Genomic DNA, 17,631 nt, shown 5'->3' on the forward strand with positions numbered 1-17,631 from the left:
GGACAAGGCAGAACTGCTCAGACGCTGTTCAGGAAATGATGTCTCTCCCCCCCCACCTCCCGGGCTGCTGATTGTTTCTATATTTGGGAGGAGATCACAGAGATCATGCAGGAATATGTCACTATAATAAGTCAGTAACTGTGGCAAAGGTCAGTTTCTTCCGCCTCAATCTACGGCTGTAGTACGTGTGCATGGCCTGTATGTGGCGCCGCAACACGGACACAGAGATACACCAAAAAAACGACAACATAAAGCGAGTAAATTAACTAAGAATCTCCAAACGACAGGAAAGATAGCGGCGGTGAGCGCGCGAGCGAGAGAGGGGCGGAGCTATGACCCAAAGTTGTGTCCCAAAAATGTCGTCTGTCGATGATTCTCCTTTGGTGAGTAACAAAAATACGACGGCTCTGACTTTCTTACATTCATGCAACTCTGTTTTAGCGACGGTGCAACCACAGGAGAACCCACAGAGGGAACTTAAATGTCAGCTCTCGGTTTGGTCCTCACTAAACCTCGGGAGGACACACAGGACAACACAAGTCTGACGCCTGGGACTGTGCATCAGTGTCCACGGCTGATTCTCTTCTAATGAACAATCTGCTCAGTGAGGTGTGACCACGGCCATTGTGATGGAAGCCACAGACTAGACTACTACTGATGCAGTGAGAGAGCGAGAGAGAGAGTGAGAGAGAGAGAGAGGGAGGGGAGAGGAGAGGAGAGAGAGTGGAACTCAGTTCCACACAGCAGCCAAACACACACACACACACACACACAGGCTCAGAAGGACGGTCTCTCGCTCTCTCTCTCTCTCCTGCAGCACATTCTAACACACACACACACACACACCACTGGGCTGTGGATTCTCCATCTTCTCCTCCTCCTTCTTCTACATCTGTAAGGTGAGCAGCTGACGTGCGTTCATCCTCCTGTATCTGCATTTTCATCCATATGTGGATGTAAGGGATGTGTGGGTTTGACTCTTATAGACTGACACACATCATACTGTACGTGTGTGTGTGTGTGTGTGTGTTGACACAGACTGTATTTCACCTGTAAGAGGTCTAATGTGCGTGTTGGACATCCGACACCTTGCAGGGCGTATGGAATACTGTGCAGTGTGTGTGTTTTGGGTGTAATTGCCTGTATTTGAGTGTGTAAGCGCAGCACACTGCCACAGACAGTGTACGAGGTGCTCATATTCCACGCATGGGGGTGGGGGGGGCGAGTGGGGGGAGAGAGATCGACGTCTTTGGCTCCAGCTGTCACCATGGCAAAGGCAAGCCAGTGCTGCCTGAGAGCGTCCTTCACAATCGGCAGGTTTCACTGCATCCATCCGGCTCTACAGAGGCGTTAGCCGGCACTCTATGGATGTCAGCCTCAAGCATGGGGTATACTGTATGGTTAGACATCCCATTTGTTTGGAGTAACAGGGTCGTCTGTGACATCATATGTGCGAGCCAACAAGTTGTGAGGTCAATCGGGAGAATCTTGTTCTGGCTTGATTTATAACGTGGTGAGTAAACAGTGAGTGATTTTCGGGTCTTCTTCGTTTGGACATGATGTCAATTTGTTAGCTGAGGGGACAAAAGCTGTCCCTCAGTCTCATGGTAGCGCCCTCTAGAGGGTAGCAATGTAAAGACATGGTGCACATCGTGAGAGTGGACGGCCGTGTGACTGACAGCTGCTACTGTCCGGACTTCCTGTAATGACCTCACTCAAAAGAAGCAACGACCAAAAGCTACGACAACGTGTAGTGTTGATCTCAGACACGCTATAAAGACATGTGTCCTTTAGATCACATAAGATAGACATGTCCCTACTGGAATCTCTGGTGGAATTACTGATGTCCTTCACGTCCAAGGACCACGAGTCCACCGCCGAGACGCTTCCTGTTCACGATGAAAGGACGTTGTTTGTTGTTGTTTCAGTAGCAGAATTTGAGTTGGAAAAGTTCACCTTTCCAAGATGGCAGCGTGAAAGACGTCGCGCGAACGCCACGAGCCGATCTCATTATAGAGCGTTCAGACAAGGTCGTTCTACCGCTGTCCATCTTTTTTTCTGTCAGACAAAAGCCACCAACTTTAGCAACATTAGCAACTCCTGCCCCCCCATGGAAGTTAAATTAACGCCAAACTTGATCATTAAAATCCCTTTATCATTTGGGATGATTTCACTCGTCACTGAGCTCACTTTAAATTACAACTATGACAAGGCGGGAAATACTTTTAATATCTACTTTCTACTTTTGCCATGATCATAACAACAACTGTGGATAAATAGACAATGCAGTGGCCGATCTGTGTCAAAGTCAGGAGAGGACAAAAGGGAAAAAAAAGAAGCTATAAGTTTATTCCTTAGATCAAAAAAAGAAAAACACACGGGAGTAGGAGGAAGCTCGCGTAAACACACACTCGCCGTGTGCGGGCGCCGGCGTATACATCTAACGGGGTAACCATGGAAATAATACTAGAGTGAAACTAGTTGTTGTAAATATGCACTCCCACACAGTGCGTTCAGGAAAACACACACACACACACACACACAAAAACAACCTCCCACAACAACATTTGTGTCCATTTGCAGGAAGGTAAATAGCCTTCATTATCCTGGACTGTGTCATTGATCCTCAGGTTTGTTAAATAGTAATGACACTGGAAACTTCACTCTGATCCAGTCACTGCTCGCTCACCTCTCTTAGGCCACGCCCACACGGAGACAGAAATACGCTACTTTTAGTCGTTCATTGTCTCGTGTCGGGAGTTTGTTTGGTGTAACGTCACAGCGCCACTTAGAGCACTGGCATGTGTACTACAGCGTACAGTGGGAGGTTCTGTCTCCATCCAGACTTCTGATTGTTTCAGCTGCTTGAATGTGAACATTTCCTTCGTTTCACATCACTTTGGTTTGTGGACAAAAGACAAGACGTTCGAGAACGTCATCATTTCCAGGTTTGACAAACGCTGATCGACGTTTCCTATTCTGCTTTCTGACATTTCATGGCCCAGACGATTACCGTTTCCGCGTGGACGTGGCCTTCTTATTTTCTAGGAGGCACACGGGCCGTCTGCAGCACGCTGATTGAAATCAAGATGGCTGAAGAAAGGAGAGAGAGAGAGAGAGTATTGAAAGAGGGGAGTCTGTTTACAGAGTTAATAAAAGAGTCTGTGACAACAGAGTAAAATGAGCGTTTAGGGAGGCTGTGACTGACTTTACTCTCCCGGACTACAAATGCCTCAACTCAATGTTATGCTCTCTCTCTTTCAATTCTCCTGTGTCCTTGTCTCCTCCACTACTTCCTCCTCCTTTTCTCTCTCCCTCTCTATCTCTCTGCTCCACTGAACTCATGCACCACACGGAGTTCTGGCCTCTGTCTTTTGTCAGGAGACAAAAATAATAGCAGGGACTTGTAAATTCCCCACGGACGGACACTTCTTTTCTTGCGTCGTTGCCTTTCCACTCACGCTGCTGCCTGTCAAAGCAGACAATGGCTTCACTAACAACTGACGTGGTGACAGGTGGTATAAAAAAAGAAGAGAGTTAAAGGTTCAGTCTGGACGGGAGAGGCACAAGTTGTTGAATAGGTTTGGAGTCAATTGTGGCTTTTTCAAGCTCTTAATAAAACAAATTCTAAGTAACGCGTTGTATATCAGTGACTTAAAATGGTAAAATAACTTTTGTTTCAATTATGAAGCTGCTATTATCAGCATTTAATTATATTTAGGGTTCTACTTTACTATGTGGCTTCTTGTAGTATTTAATCCCTAAATATGTTACCTGACATTATTATACTACGAGTATTAGGGCCAAGAAAATCATTTCTCGCGAATAAAGTCGTAATATTATTAGAATAAAGTCATAATCTTATCAGAGTAAAGTCGTAATCTTATGAGAATAACATCGTAATATCATGAGATTAAAGTCGTAATATCGTGAGATTAAATTTGTAATATGATGAGAATAAAGTCGTAATCCTTTGAGAGTAAAGTCGTAATCTTATGAGAATAACATCGTAATATCATGAGATTAAAGTCGTAATATTGTGAGAATAAAGTCGTAATCTTATAAGAATAAAGTCGTAGTCTTATGAGAATAACATCGTAATATTGTGAGAATAATGTTGTAATATTATGAGAGTAAATAAAGTTGTTATCTTTCAAGAATAAAGTTGTGATCTTTCAAGAATAAAGTCGTAATATCATAAGAATAAAGTCATAATATTACAAGGAAAATTATGACTTTATTCTCAAAAGGTGACATTTAATACAGCGGGGAAAACTAAGCGTACCATGACGGGCGATGAGTCACAGATCAACAAACTACCATCTGCTCTCACCTTGAGAGAAATGTTGGTGGTTAAATAAGAAAAACTACGTAAGGACGTTATAACTCATTCTACAACAGTTCCCTCTCATAGACGGTATGAAAACAAGTCTCCACCAAGTGAAAGTCAAAATCAGTGATGCCGTATATTCCCCATGACTACATAATTGATTAGTTGCACAAAAAGCTCGACACCACCACCTACACAACAGTCAAACACGCAGGCTGACGCAGACAGTCATCTACAATCACATCACAACATGAAAAGTGACTGTGTGTGTTGCACGCTGTTGCTAAAACTGGGGAGTGTGTGGGACGCTCAGGGTGTTTAATCCCCCCACCCCGACAGTTAGTCACTCGTCTTCATATCTTGATAACGCTGAGAACAAGCCGCAGCAACTCACCGATCTTCAAGATCAAGAACTTAAAGAGAGTGTAGTGAACGGACATGGATTCAGTGTGAAGAACATGTTGGGCAATGTTCTTGAGAAGCCATTTCCATGCACTTATTTTGATTATCATCCTTCTTACCCCCGCCCCTCCCCCCCGAAAGAGTTTAAAAACAAGTGTACACCTGCTTGACTTCAGCGTGACAGCATTGCACTGTGAACATTGATGGTGTTTTATTTTTTTTCCACTCCCACACAAACAGATCTTTCTCCCTCTCCGCTTTAAAGAACAAATAAATCTGTGATTGAAAGAGTGCGAGGCCAAAGCTGGGGGGGGTGGGGCTAAGAAAAAGGGAGGGGAGTTAAGTACAACTAAAGCATACAGGTTTGTTGTTCTCGCAAAGGGGGGAAATTCCTTTGGCGCTCCAGTCTTTTCACTGAGGCAACAGGGTGGTGACTTTGAACCACTCTGCGGGCCACAAAAGGGAAAAAAAAAAAAGGTCCCTCCATTCTTATGTTGGACCCTAATTCTTTACCAACCCCCACCAAAAAACACAAACCCAACTCTCACACATTAATCCACCCCTCACTGAACAGAACACATATGGACACGTACGGGAGGGTTAGGTTTTTTAATTAATTGGTCAGTGCGGCCTCCACGACACAGCACGACATAAATACTGACCTCCACATCCAACAGGAAACCACTAATTGCGGGGTGTCTGTGATACTTGTTTGGGTTTTTTTTTTCTTTTTAAGCCTGCTAACTTCAGCAGTTGCTTGTAATGGGGGGGGTGGCAGCGTTTCTATACTTATTTGTGGTGTGGAAAAACAGCTGAAAAAGAAAGAAGGTTGGAACTCTGAGGAAGTTCCCAAAACAAACAGAGGCGAGTTCCGTCACGTGTTTCTCAACAGAAATTTAGCAGTGTTCTTGTTCTTGTTGTCTTTTAGGCCGTTTGTCCTGGAGAGGCAGTCAAACCCACCCCGAGGAGCAGGAGGATGGAGAGCAACATGTAACCGGTTCCGTGCGCCTCCGTCGACAGACAGCATGCTTCCCCTGGTGTTCTGCTTCTGGTGTTTTCTGTTACCTCACTGGCAGGCGGTGGCGGACGAGGAGGCCCTCTGGGGTCCGACGCCATCGAGAGAAAAGCAACCTGAAAATAAATCCAGCTGGTTTTGGACTTTGCCGCTATCAAAGCTCCCCTCGCTTACTTCACTTCCTTCACTGCCATTCCATAACCCTTTTTACAGAAGCTCGGAAGATGACAACAAGGCTGCTGTGTCCACCACAGTCGCCCACAGTTCCACTGAGACCTTTGATGGAGACTTGAGTTCAGGGGAAGGGAGTGAATCTGTGGCATCCGGAACACCCATCACTTCAACCCGGGGGTTCCTAATCAGTGTGACAACGATAAGAAGTGAACCACTTCCCACTAGGACATCAGATTCTCCAGACAGCAGCGTAGCGCACGCCGACAATGTAACCCTTGTTTCAGGCTCCCCCACGAGCAGCTCTATCAGAAGCACTCTGTTCACAAACAGTCCCACGAGCACAAACGCTCCGGAACAAAATGCAACACATACCCAAACGCCACAGGGAACCACACAAGCAGCCACTCCAAGCATGGCAGCCACTTCACAACACCTCCCAGAAGAATACACCGATGGGACAGTGGCTGAGCGCTCTACGAGAAAGATATCTTCGACAATTGCACCGGAGGCAAGTACGGCTCCCACTGCCTCGACCCAAACCCCTTCAGCAGAGCCAGGGGTGGTAAAGACCACGCTGACCATCAGACACCGTCTGAGGCCTCTCGCCACTCCCTCCCCAGAGACCACATTTGTCAGAAAACCACACGACTCGATCGTCAGCACGACCGTCCGCACTGATGACACCACAGTGTCAGAAACCAATCAGAGTGAGGCCGACCCCGGCTCCTCCGAGGCCAGGTCAGGGCCCGCGGAGGACCAGCTGGGGGTAATCACCACTGCCATGGGGATCGATCGCAGACTGATCCTGGAATCTATAACGAGCACAACTCCACGCCAAAGGGTTCACTTCCCGAGAGCAGGAGGTAAGCAAAGTTAAACAAATCAATGGCTCCTGGGTTTGACTCCATTGATGTGATAAATCACGTGTTGGCAGGTCTTCAGTGTCCAGTGGTCGGCTGTCAAAGGGCTGCAGACAGTTCGACTTCATCCGTGACATGTGCGGCGCGGTATGTCATCAAAAGGTCTAAGATTAGCATAGATCCAGATGTGGCTGTGATTCACTGGGTCATCAACTGAAGAGCTTTTTGAGACCATCTTCAATGTATGGCTAAGATTATTAGCTCCAGAAAAATGCATACCCTAAATTTATTGTTCATCCAAACTAAAGTTAGCATGTTGTCCTGCTACTTTATTTGAATTAAACTTAACTCATTTAGGTTTAAAGTTCTGTATCAGCGTATTGACACCACTGTGGCTAAACCAGAGGTGTCAAACTGGAGGCCTGTGGGTCACATGCGCCCCCCCCCCAGTCAAAGTGAATTTTGCATATAAACCAACTGCAATAACATAACGAAATTCAATTTTTTTTACCTGCATATAGGATTAAGCTAGCAACACAATGCTACTAGCATAACATTCACATGTACACTGACCTCTACAAAGTACTAAGCGACATTAAAAACACGCACAATATGAAATAAAACATACACAGACTTTGTGTCCTCGTCAACCAGGCGCTAAAACAAACTCCTTTACCCTTAATTTGCAGTATATTTATTTATAATAGCCCGTATTTTTCTACTTCCGGTATTTTACCCATTCAAAATAAAGCGCATGGCAGCAAGTGGTTCCACAATCGAGATAATGTCTCGATTCTCTCCAACACAGAAGAACAAAGTGGTGTGTGGGCTTTTTTTACCGGCCCCCGTCTACACCCTTAGTTAATGTCGCATTTCACAATTATTGCCACCAGCGCTGCTCAATTTGCACCACCCTACTTTTAAATTAAAAAAAAAAAGAATCTCAACTATCCGCTTAATAGTCTATAATGAGTTTTCAAGCTGCAGTTCCACTCGAGCAACACAGAAGCCATTACCTCTGAACGGAGGGAAAGAGAATTTGACTGAACGCCTGGCGTTTTTTGTTCTCGATGAGTTAAAGCGGTGACTGGTACATGCATGTCAGGAGATTATGTCTCAGTTTGTCCTTCTCTATAGCCCATCCCCTCCCCCCCAGCACTGTTTGGCAGTCTGTGTCTGTATGCGTAATGAGTCTTCAGAGGTGTGTCCTCCCTCAAGGACAGACCAATTCATCATGTACGGTCAAAGGTTGCGGCGCAGAATGATGAGTCGATTATTCTCAGCGATATGTGTCTGCAATATTAACTCAGCATTTGTGGATCATGGTTAATTTATTACAACGCTGCCATCGCATCGAAGATATCGCTGTATATGTGTTGTCAATTTCATATTTCATTTGTCATGACACGCTATTAGAATTTATGATGTCAGAACCTTCCTAAATCATATTTGCTGTTCTGCTACGCGTCTTCAGTCTTACACACTCATTGTAAGTGGTCAAAAATCCAGTTTAATCGCAGGCTGAAGTAGGTTTTTGACCGGCGAGGAACATGTTTGATTGACAATCAGTCCCAGGTCAAAAGACCGAGACGTCACTCAGTACGTTTACATGCGTGTTAAAAGTCCAATTTAATCAGTTAATTATTAACAAATAATTCAGTTTTCTTAGTGTCATGCAAACATGTTAATCCAACTAATATTGAGCTAGTCTTAGTCAGACTAAGACAATAATTTGGTTTTCTTAGAGTCATGCAAACACATTAGTCCTACTAAAATTGAGCTAGTCTTAGTGAGACTAAGACAACAATTTGGTTTTGCTAGTGTCATGCAAACATTTTAGTCTGACTAAAATTGAGCTAATCCTAGTCAGAGCTAGTCTTAGTCAGACTAAGACAATAATTTGGTTTTCTTAGTGTCATGCAAACATGTTAGTCTGACTAAAATCGAGCTAGTCTTAGTCGGACTAACATACCAGGATAATGCGATTCATAGTCCAATTACTCCTGCGTGTATGTGCTTTGTCGGACTGGAGTCGGACTTCTGCTTCATATATACTTGGACTCAGCAGGTTGTCCGATTACCTGTGTTAATCAGACTATGACCATAACTCGATTAAACTCTCGACAGTGATGCAGTGATTAATTGCCTTGTCTTCAGGTGTGAAAGAGGCTTCATTGATCTCATCTCAAGGTCAATGCTGTAGCTTTTCCATCATATCACAAGATCATCCTTAGAAAGAAGACGTTTCGCACTTCACATTTTAAATGAAGCTACTCAGTCTCAGGGTAAGACTGGAGTCAGCTTATAGTTAGCAATTCTGCACCATTTTAAAAATGTAGATTCAAAATGTTTTTGGTTACACCTGGTATCTCCCTCACTTTCATTATTACCGCTGGTTCTTGTGTTTTGTCTACGGCAGCCAGTGTTTTGTCTGCACAGCTGTGCACCGTGTGGCGGCATAAGGAAAAAAGATAAGGGGGCCTGGTGTGGGGTGTGGAGGGTCTGCCGTGGCTGAGTATCAGTATTCCGAGTGCACGCTCAGCAAAACCACCACCAACCCCACCACCACCACCTCCTCCTCCTCCTCTCCCGTGGGACCGTCCCCTCGCCAGTCACCGCTCATGGATGCTGAACATGCTTCTTTGCCATTTGGTCTCCTCTGTCCCTCCCTTTTCTCATCATGTACTCGAACCCTGTCACGTATGTGGTTAAAAAAAATGTTACGTAGAAAGCTTCCAATTATCCCCAAGAAGAATGGAAACCCAAAGGAAAAAGGGTGCTTGTAATCTGCCGCTTGCAGGACTGCAGTCTTTAAATAAATGACCGCACCTTGCCAAAGGACACAGGAGGACAGTATTAAAATGAAAGCAACTGAGGCGACTCACATTATCATACATTATACATCCCAGTGTGAACAGCAGTGCACAGGGTGGAAACTGTTGGACAACTGGAGGTGTCAAACACCTCAGCGACACACAAAAAACAGCTTCTGTGTCAAAGCCTCGCGCTGGAGGACTCTTCAGTAACAAGGGCAATTAAATGGAGTGGGGGAAACAGTGGCTGTAGGTTGAGGGTGATGAAATGTAGGCTTTTTAAAATGCACTCAGTGTTTCCTGTCTTTATTGCACTCCTCCCTTTTTACTGACGCCGCCATACTGTACTTACAGGCAGCGGTGAAGCTGTTTAACACACTTCGTTAATATCCGCCGAGGGTTTAATGTCTTTGTGATCAGAAGTCCTACTAAAAGCGAACAAGTCTTAGTCAGACTACGACAATAATTTGGTTTTCTCAGTGTCACGCAACATTGTTAGTCCTACTAAAATTGAGCAAGTCTTAGTCAGACTACGACAATAATTCGGTTTACTTAGTGTCATGCAAACATGTTAGTCCTACTAAAATCGAGCAAGTCTTAGTCAGACTACGACAATAATTCCGTTTACTTAGTGTCATGCAAACATGTTAGTCCTACTAAAATCGAGCAAGTCTTAGTCAGACTAAGACAATAATTTGGTTTTCTCAGTGTCATGCAAACATGTTAGTCCTACTAAAATCGAGCAAGTCTTAGTCAGACTACGACAATAATTCCGTTTACTTAGTGTCATGCAAACATGTTAGTCCTACTAAAATCAAGTTTTATTTCCTCTTATCTTAACCGGCGCCACCTGCTGTACTTACAGGCAGCGGTGAAGCTGTTTAACACACGTCCACCGAGGGGTTTAATGTCTTTGTGACCAGAACATGAACGTGACTAACATTTAGGAAGGTAATGTAGGATCTTTAAAACCAAGCGTATCGCTGACGATATGATGTTTGCATCGACGTAGCCACGCGACAGTTTGTGCCATCCGGAAAAAGCTTACATTTTATTATATGACAATAAAATAATCTGGAATCTTGAATCTTAATCGCTTTAAAAATAAAAAATCCATGTGATTTTTTTGTACAGGTTTGTATCTTTACTTAAGCAAGGTGTAAAAATGAAACCTGACGAAACGAACAAAGACCGACACCATCCTCTCTGGTATGTGAAGGCCACCGTAGTTTTTGTCTGTTTGTTACAGAGTCTTCACTCTTGAACGTCACCAATCCTTTCACATTTTGCCCTTTAGGTGGTTTTGAAAAGGGATTTGCGTACAGAGAAATCGACAGGAAATTGGACTCACACAGAAAACAGAATTGTTGTTTTTCTTCAGGCTGAATGAACACGACTGAACCAGGATTTTTTTAAAGCCAAATAAACAGTAACATAATGGATTTTTGAGAAACCACATTCAAAATGAGGCAAATTAGCCACAACATCCAATTTTAACACATCTGATTATGAGTATTCATCTCTGTGCGGCGCTGAGAGATCTAACCCCCTCTTATTATTCCTTATCGCTCTGAGCTCAGCGTGTTTGTTACAGATCCCGGTTTTCTCTCAGAAATAAAAGCCACTCAGATAAACCACGAGTGCAGCGAAGCGCACGAATATCATGTTTTTATTCTGCAAAGGGAAGATAATAAACCACAACAACAATAATAATAATAACACGGCCATAGTGCTACTGTGTACTCAGTTTTTTTTGGTTTTTTTTAAATAATAATGAGTGCAGTAAACACTGTAGAGCAGGGGGCGTCAATCTCAAATGACCTGTGGGCGAATGAACATCTAGTCTGCTCAAGACAAAAAAAAGTGGGGGAAACAAACAACAACTGTTGTATAATTATAACCCAATATTCCAGTATAGCATCGCAGTAAAGACATTCACGATGATATTTCACACAATCACAGATTTAAAGTGCCCGTTTTCATGATGGAATGACGTATACTTCACAATAAAAGCCTTTTTATCCCCAGTTCTTCATTCTAACTGTGTTTTAAACACCAAACAAAGATATTTAGCGTTATATTTTGTTAGATGCAGCAAATGAATCACGTCAGCAGGAGGTCATGCAGCATCTTTCATGACAATACACTGTTAAAAACAAAGCACTCATCGGTCACTTTATTAGGTACACAGTGGTGATTAGAGCTGCCGATGGCCTTTTCTATCATTTCAAACCGCTGTCATGATTTCCAGCCAGAGAAATGTTACTCTCTGGATATTTTCTGTAATCCCCACGGATTGCTGTGCGTCCAAATCCCAGTTTCTGGAAAAACAGCCAATCGGACGCCAACAACCATGCCACGTTCAAAGTCATTTTAAGTCATTCTGATGCTCGGTTTGAACTTCACTGGCTGTTGAGATATCAGTGTTAACATGCTGCAAGTTTGTAGCGTGTACCTAATAAAGTGGTCGGTTTATTTAATGATAATGATGATAAATACTCAAGCCTTGTGTTCATGACCTAGATTGTTAGATAAGCTAAGATAAACATCTAACCTAGATTGTTAGATGTTCCTTTTAAAATCGGATTGAATTTGTTAAGCGCGCTTCTAAAAATGTGATATAAAATGAATCATAACTTTGACTCAAAACACATTTTTTAAAGCCTGCATATGTGACCTATAAACACACACGCCCCCATATATAGACTGAAAAATAGACGGTCGAATTTTTTGACTTCTGGACAATTATCGCTCCCGTTTTTGCGATATATAATTAATCATAACTTGTTGTGACCTATAAACACACACACACACACAGCCCACGGCATTTTACCAAAGGGTGCGCCTGTGGCACGGATCTGTGCCGTGTGACCACTAAGGGTTAATTCTTAAGGACAACATAAATTATATTAAACCTGCATTTCCGTTGCAGTCGTTTCATCAGGTTTTTTTTACAAAAGAGAAGAGGGAATTGTCACTTTTCTCAATCCACGGACAAACAAACGAGGTCGTCACTGTCAGACTATTCCGTGACGGATGAGCGGCTACAACTGAGGCCGATCAAAGCCGACAGAACTGGGTGAAGAAATAAGAGTCTTTCCATTGTCCTTTCAACGTGAGGCCACAGATACGATCAGAGCAGTGAGGATACGAACAAGCTCCTGGTTATCGCTCGAAATTGCTTGTGTCTTCTCAGAGCCGCCCGGCCGAGAGTATACGGTGGTGGACGAGGAGGCTGAGGAGGCAGCGCCGGGGCCTTCAGCTGCTGCAGACGGGGGTGAGGACGACGCGAGGACGGCAGACATTTCCACGCCGGCGTCCACTGAGCTGCTGACGACGCAGCGGCCTCGGAGCACCGGTGAGAAAACACATCCACTCACATCCAAGCAAACACTGTAACCTGGGTCCTGTGCCTTTAATATCTTTAATGTAAGTCTGTCATCCATCCGGATGGTCCCCAAAGGGAGGAGGAGGAGGAGGGTAAACAGAAACTACCCAGAGCTGAGGAGAATGAAAGACTTGAGGGATAAACACACGTTTATTAACACTCTCGAAAATCCATAAATAACCGCTGACATGACGGCGCGTTTAAACGTGACGGCAAAGTAATTGCCGCACATGACGGTGCCAATAAATAAAGATTATTTATGTGTTTTGGTAAGGAATCTGTTCATCTAAGTGCTATATATATATATATATATATATATATATATATATATATATATATATATATATATATATATATATACACATATATACACATGTATGGTAGGTCTGGTATGTTCTGTCCTACATAAAGAGAATCCATCCGTTTGTCCTGGAGCTCAATTCTGGCAAGAACACGTTTATTATGAGAACCACGTTTTTGGCCTAGTTCACAGGGTGCAGCAGATGTAGCCCACATTACCTGGCCTAGAATAGCACAAGTGTCTTTCAGAAATAGACGATGACGGTACACGACCGTGTTTGAAGTTTGAATGCCATACAACAGATGTAACCCACTGTGATTTTTTTTAATGAACGACATAAAAAAAATGATCAGGACTAAGATAAAACTGCCTCCTCCTCCTCAGTTCACACAACAAAAGTAATTGCCTTATGTTTCTTACAAGAGTCACAGTGAAGACGGAGGTGATGAAATGGAAAAAAACTGCATGGAGCTTTTTGTTTAATGCAGAATCAACATGCAGCCAAGTGGAGATGAGCGCGTGGGGAACACGCCCTCCTTATTATGTATGCGTAACTTTTAAATACATCCATCACACTCAAACCAGTCAAAGGAGTTCACGCGAAGCCCTCGTTCTACCTCATTTTGGCGCGATAAACGATGATTACGCAAAAAACGCTTCCTCAGATGAAAGATGCAGCATAAAATGTTAATGTTAAAGGTGTCTTCCTCATTTATTAGAGGAAATAGATAGAATATATAACTATAGCCTATAGTTATATTTTCATTCAAAATGTACTGTGTGTACAAACAAGTGTCACACTCATACCGTTAAGCGCAAAAAATGTCCCATTAAAACTTAATTAAAACTGCAATTTTTGAGCTCATAATCCGTGCATTTTTATTATGTCTGGATGTCCATCTTGGCTTTCCTGCCTTGGAATTGACCATTTTTACTATTCTCCACCAGATGGCGCCGAAAAAAAACATTAATTTTCCACTATTTTCACTAGATGGCACTGTCACAAGTGTTGCCGCTAATTATTGACATTTGCCAGGCTGTAATACATCGAATGTCAACTTTAGATGTAGTTTGTCGAAAATAATTAAACATTTTTGGGAAGAACATGGTGGCATCACACAAAAACCTGGCATTCAAAGGGTTAAAATCTTTAAAAATTGGTTATGAATGAATCAAAAATTAGGTCAGATGTGGGGGGGTGAAAAAATCAGCTCAGTGAAAGTAGAATAATGTGTAATATTTTTTATCACTTGCTTTTAAAAAGCAACATTTTTTGTGCTTGGCGGTACGAGTGTGACTAATATTAGACTCCTCAGATTATGGGTTTTGTTCCACTGTATGTGTCAACTGTTTCTAGCACAAGAGACAGTAATAATGTCCGCTGACCGAGCGGGATGCAATGAATCCTTGCACCACCACATAGCAAACCCCGTCCTGGCAGCTCAGACGTGACGTTTATCGACATGAGGCAAGCCAGGCAGCAAAACATGGCACCAATTCAATTAGCTGTCACGTTTTCCACTCGGCCTGACTCAGTGGCAGGAGTCCTGCCCTGGAAAGTAAACAGACGGACAGACAGACACATCAGTGGCACAACACTGTACCGGATACTCGTATCAGAGGCCCCTGCAGTCAGACGCCTGCAGCTGTGTGTTTGTTTAAGACTCCAGCTTCATTTCCCACAGACCTATTGTCTCTGTGTTGTCAGGATGACACTGTCAGTGCAGGTTAATGGAGCACTGACATATTTAATATGTGTGATTATTACTTCAGCAGGTAATGATTATTGCCGCCATTGATTATTCAGTCGAGCGTTTGCCATGCTAGCGGCACGTCACTGACGACGGTAATGTCGGTCAGTTAATCAGCCTCATACGAGGACAACAACTGTCACGACATTCATGGTTCACAGGAGATGAAACGACTGATGAATGACTTTGACCATCCATCACCAGACAGTTCTAGCACGACTCGGCTCGATTGGTCAAAGAGTCACTGAAAGAGTCAGGAATCAAAGTGAACAATCCCCCCACAAGACTTCCTGAAAACATGCGTTAATCTCCAACATCTAGCAAGGAAATGTCTAAAATTTCAATATTTAACAGAGGAGTCTGGTGTATTTAGCGACAACTGCTGAGTCTTGTCATGTAAAAAGTACTTTTTAAATTAACTGATTCTAATGATTCAGTTAAACACTGAAGTTTGTGTCGCGTACAAAATAATGTCATTGGCGGTTTCAGTTTCCGATACCAACTAGAGCAGAGATATGCTAGAACTGTAAAGTGCAAATGATAATTTATCCACTTAGCTCTGACCAAATACTGTACCTGCTAAACCAGTAGCTGCACTGTATACTTGACGCTAACAAGCGACACGCTATGCTGAGCTAATCCCACTCACAATCGTACTCACTAGCACCATATTTTCTACACTTTATGCCACCAGAATAGTTAACATACTAACACAATTAAACTTATAACAGTATCAGACGCCTTTTCTGATCGTAACGTTGTGTGCTAAAAGAACACGTACCACTACAAAAAATAACCACATTAGCACGTTAGCATCACAACTGAATGAATGTTCCCTGTGTCACATTTAGTTAACGTAGTGTAGCGCGGGCCTAGCTCCAATGAGCAACTGCAGACTCTTCTTTTCAACATGATTTATTAATTAACGTACAGACATCCCGATATCTTCATAATAACCGACCTAAAGTGATGTGTTTTCTGATATTTATCTGACGTTTTAATCAGAAACAATTGTCTGACTATTTGGAATGAAAATAACAAGAGGAGCCGCAGACTCCCATGAGGCACTGCTGCATTTCACTTATTCCTCCCTGGCAAATTAGAAGGACAATATGAAAAGGGGATGTTCAGTCCATTTGCTACAGTGAATTAATTGCAGAACAGTTCGTACTTTGCAGACAAAACATAGGCACAGTGTTACATCTCTGGATGTACTGACTGTCACTGTGGACAAGATGCTTAAAAGGAGCCGTTTTGACGATATTTACTTCTCATTAAAGATAAATTAGGACTTGGCACAAAAACAAACCCCGCTCAAAACCGAACCAGGCCTTGTTTTGCCTTCTGGTGAGGACATAATGAAGCAGTGTCTGAGATGAAACTGCTGCATCACGCTACGGTAAAAGACGCTCAGGCACCTGGCATCATATTTTCACTGAGCTTGACATTCTCATAACATCCTAGGACAGTAAATCAGCTCAGGGGATGAATGAGGAGAAATTCAAAGGAAGAAGGGAAACGCTAATGCTGAAGGAAAGTCCAAGTTCAAATCAGAGGCTGAAAGAGAGCAAGGCTTTCTTCACAAGTGGATCTTAAGTGGAGTCAACAGTAAACGTCCTAAAATGAGCACAAACGTAATGGAAGCAGCAGACGCGACCAGCAGAGGCATGACAACATAGATTATAATGCATGGAAATCCAGGACAGTTGAAGAGAATAGTGACCCCCTATGGGACAGAAATCTCTCCCAGATTAAAAATAACAAAGCCACCTATGGGAGTTTCCCTTTCTCAAAGGCGGGGGTTGAAGGGAAATCATAAACAAAGAGAGAATTAGGGTACAGGGTGGGATGGGAAACGCAAAAATACAACCTATAAAAAAGTACATTAAAAGGCAGACGAGAAAAAAAACGCTCAAACCACGAGTTCCACTTTTAACTTTAACCCGGGATGTTCAATCTATATGCAAGGATTCAGGGTGAGGTCTGGACATTGAAGTTCTTAATCTGGAACACAACGTTAAAGAGACGTCATGTAATGTATTCCCCAGACATTGCAAAATGTACATTTAATTAATTGTACACGAGTCAAAAGTAAAACAAGTCACAAAATCCCACTCCAACGTTATTGCACATGAAACCTTCCGACTGGGTGATTTACTGTGCTGCAGGTTTATACCGTTCACTTGTCTGTTAAGCCACCTGGCTCTTTATGGAGGAGAGATTTTCCTCTAATAACTCTGCAGCAAAATGACTGATGAGTCTGTGCGCCTGAAAACGACAGCAATGCAATTAGACGCCGCTTCTCTCCGGCTGCCATTATTACACACAAGGTCTCAACGTGATCTTTGTGGGGAGCGATAGCACACTTGTGGCGACAGTTATGTTTTCATGGAAACGAAGAAGCTCCATGGCGTGAGGCTTATCAGCGTGGACTCTAGAAAGTCTCTAGGACGGTTTCTGTCACAGACAGTTTTACATAAAAAAAAGTAATCAAAACACTGCTTTCCTCCTAGGCATTCCGGCTGAAATCCCTCTCTACACTGAAGACTGGTTGTCCAACCTGGTGGACAGCAGCATCACCCTCCTTCCCGACTGTA

The 17,631-nt window shown here is 43.2% G+C and overlaps 1 protein-coding gene across 1 annotated transcript in view; it reads left to right on the forward strand.

The window, feature by feature from the left end:
• The first annotated feature begins 870 nt into the window (after positions 1–870).
• prrt4b (proline rich transmembrane protein 4b) overlaps positions 871–17,631 on the forward strand; it is a 19,373-nt gene continuing 2,612 nt past the window's right edge. Inside the window, exons 1-4 of the mRNA XM_044020173.1 lie at positions 871–899; positions 5,661–6,784; positions 12,791–12,952; positions 17,548–17,631. The exon at positions 17,548–17,631 is cut by the window's right edge and continues 2,612 nt beyond it. Coding sequence (XP_043876108.1) covers positions 5,758–6,784; positions 12,791–12,952; positions 17,548–17,631 — 1,273 coding nt within the window. The 5' untranslated portion in view covers positions 871–899; positions 5,661–5,757. The remainder of the gene's footprint in view (positions 900–5,660; positions 6,785–12,790; positions 12,953–17,547) is intronic.

This window comes from Solea senegalensis, linkage group LG3, assembly GCF_019176455.1.
Source record: "Solea senegalensis isolate Sse05_10M linkage group LG3, IFAPA_SoseM_1, whole genome shotgun sequence".
NCBI classification, from domain to species: Eukaryota; Metazoa; Chordata; class Actinopteri; order Pleuronectiformes; family Soleidae; genus Solea; species Solea senegalensis.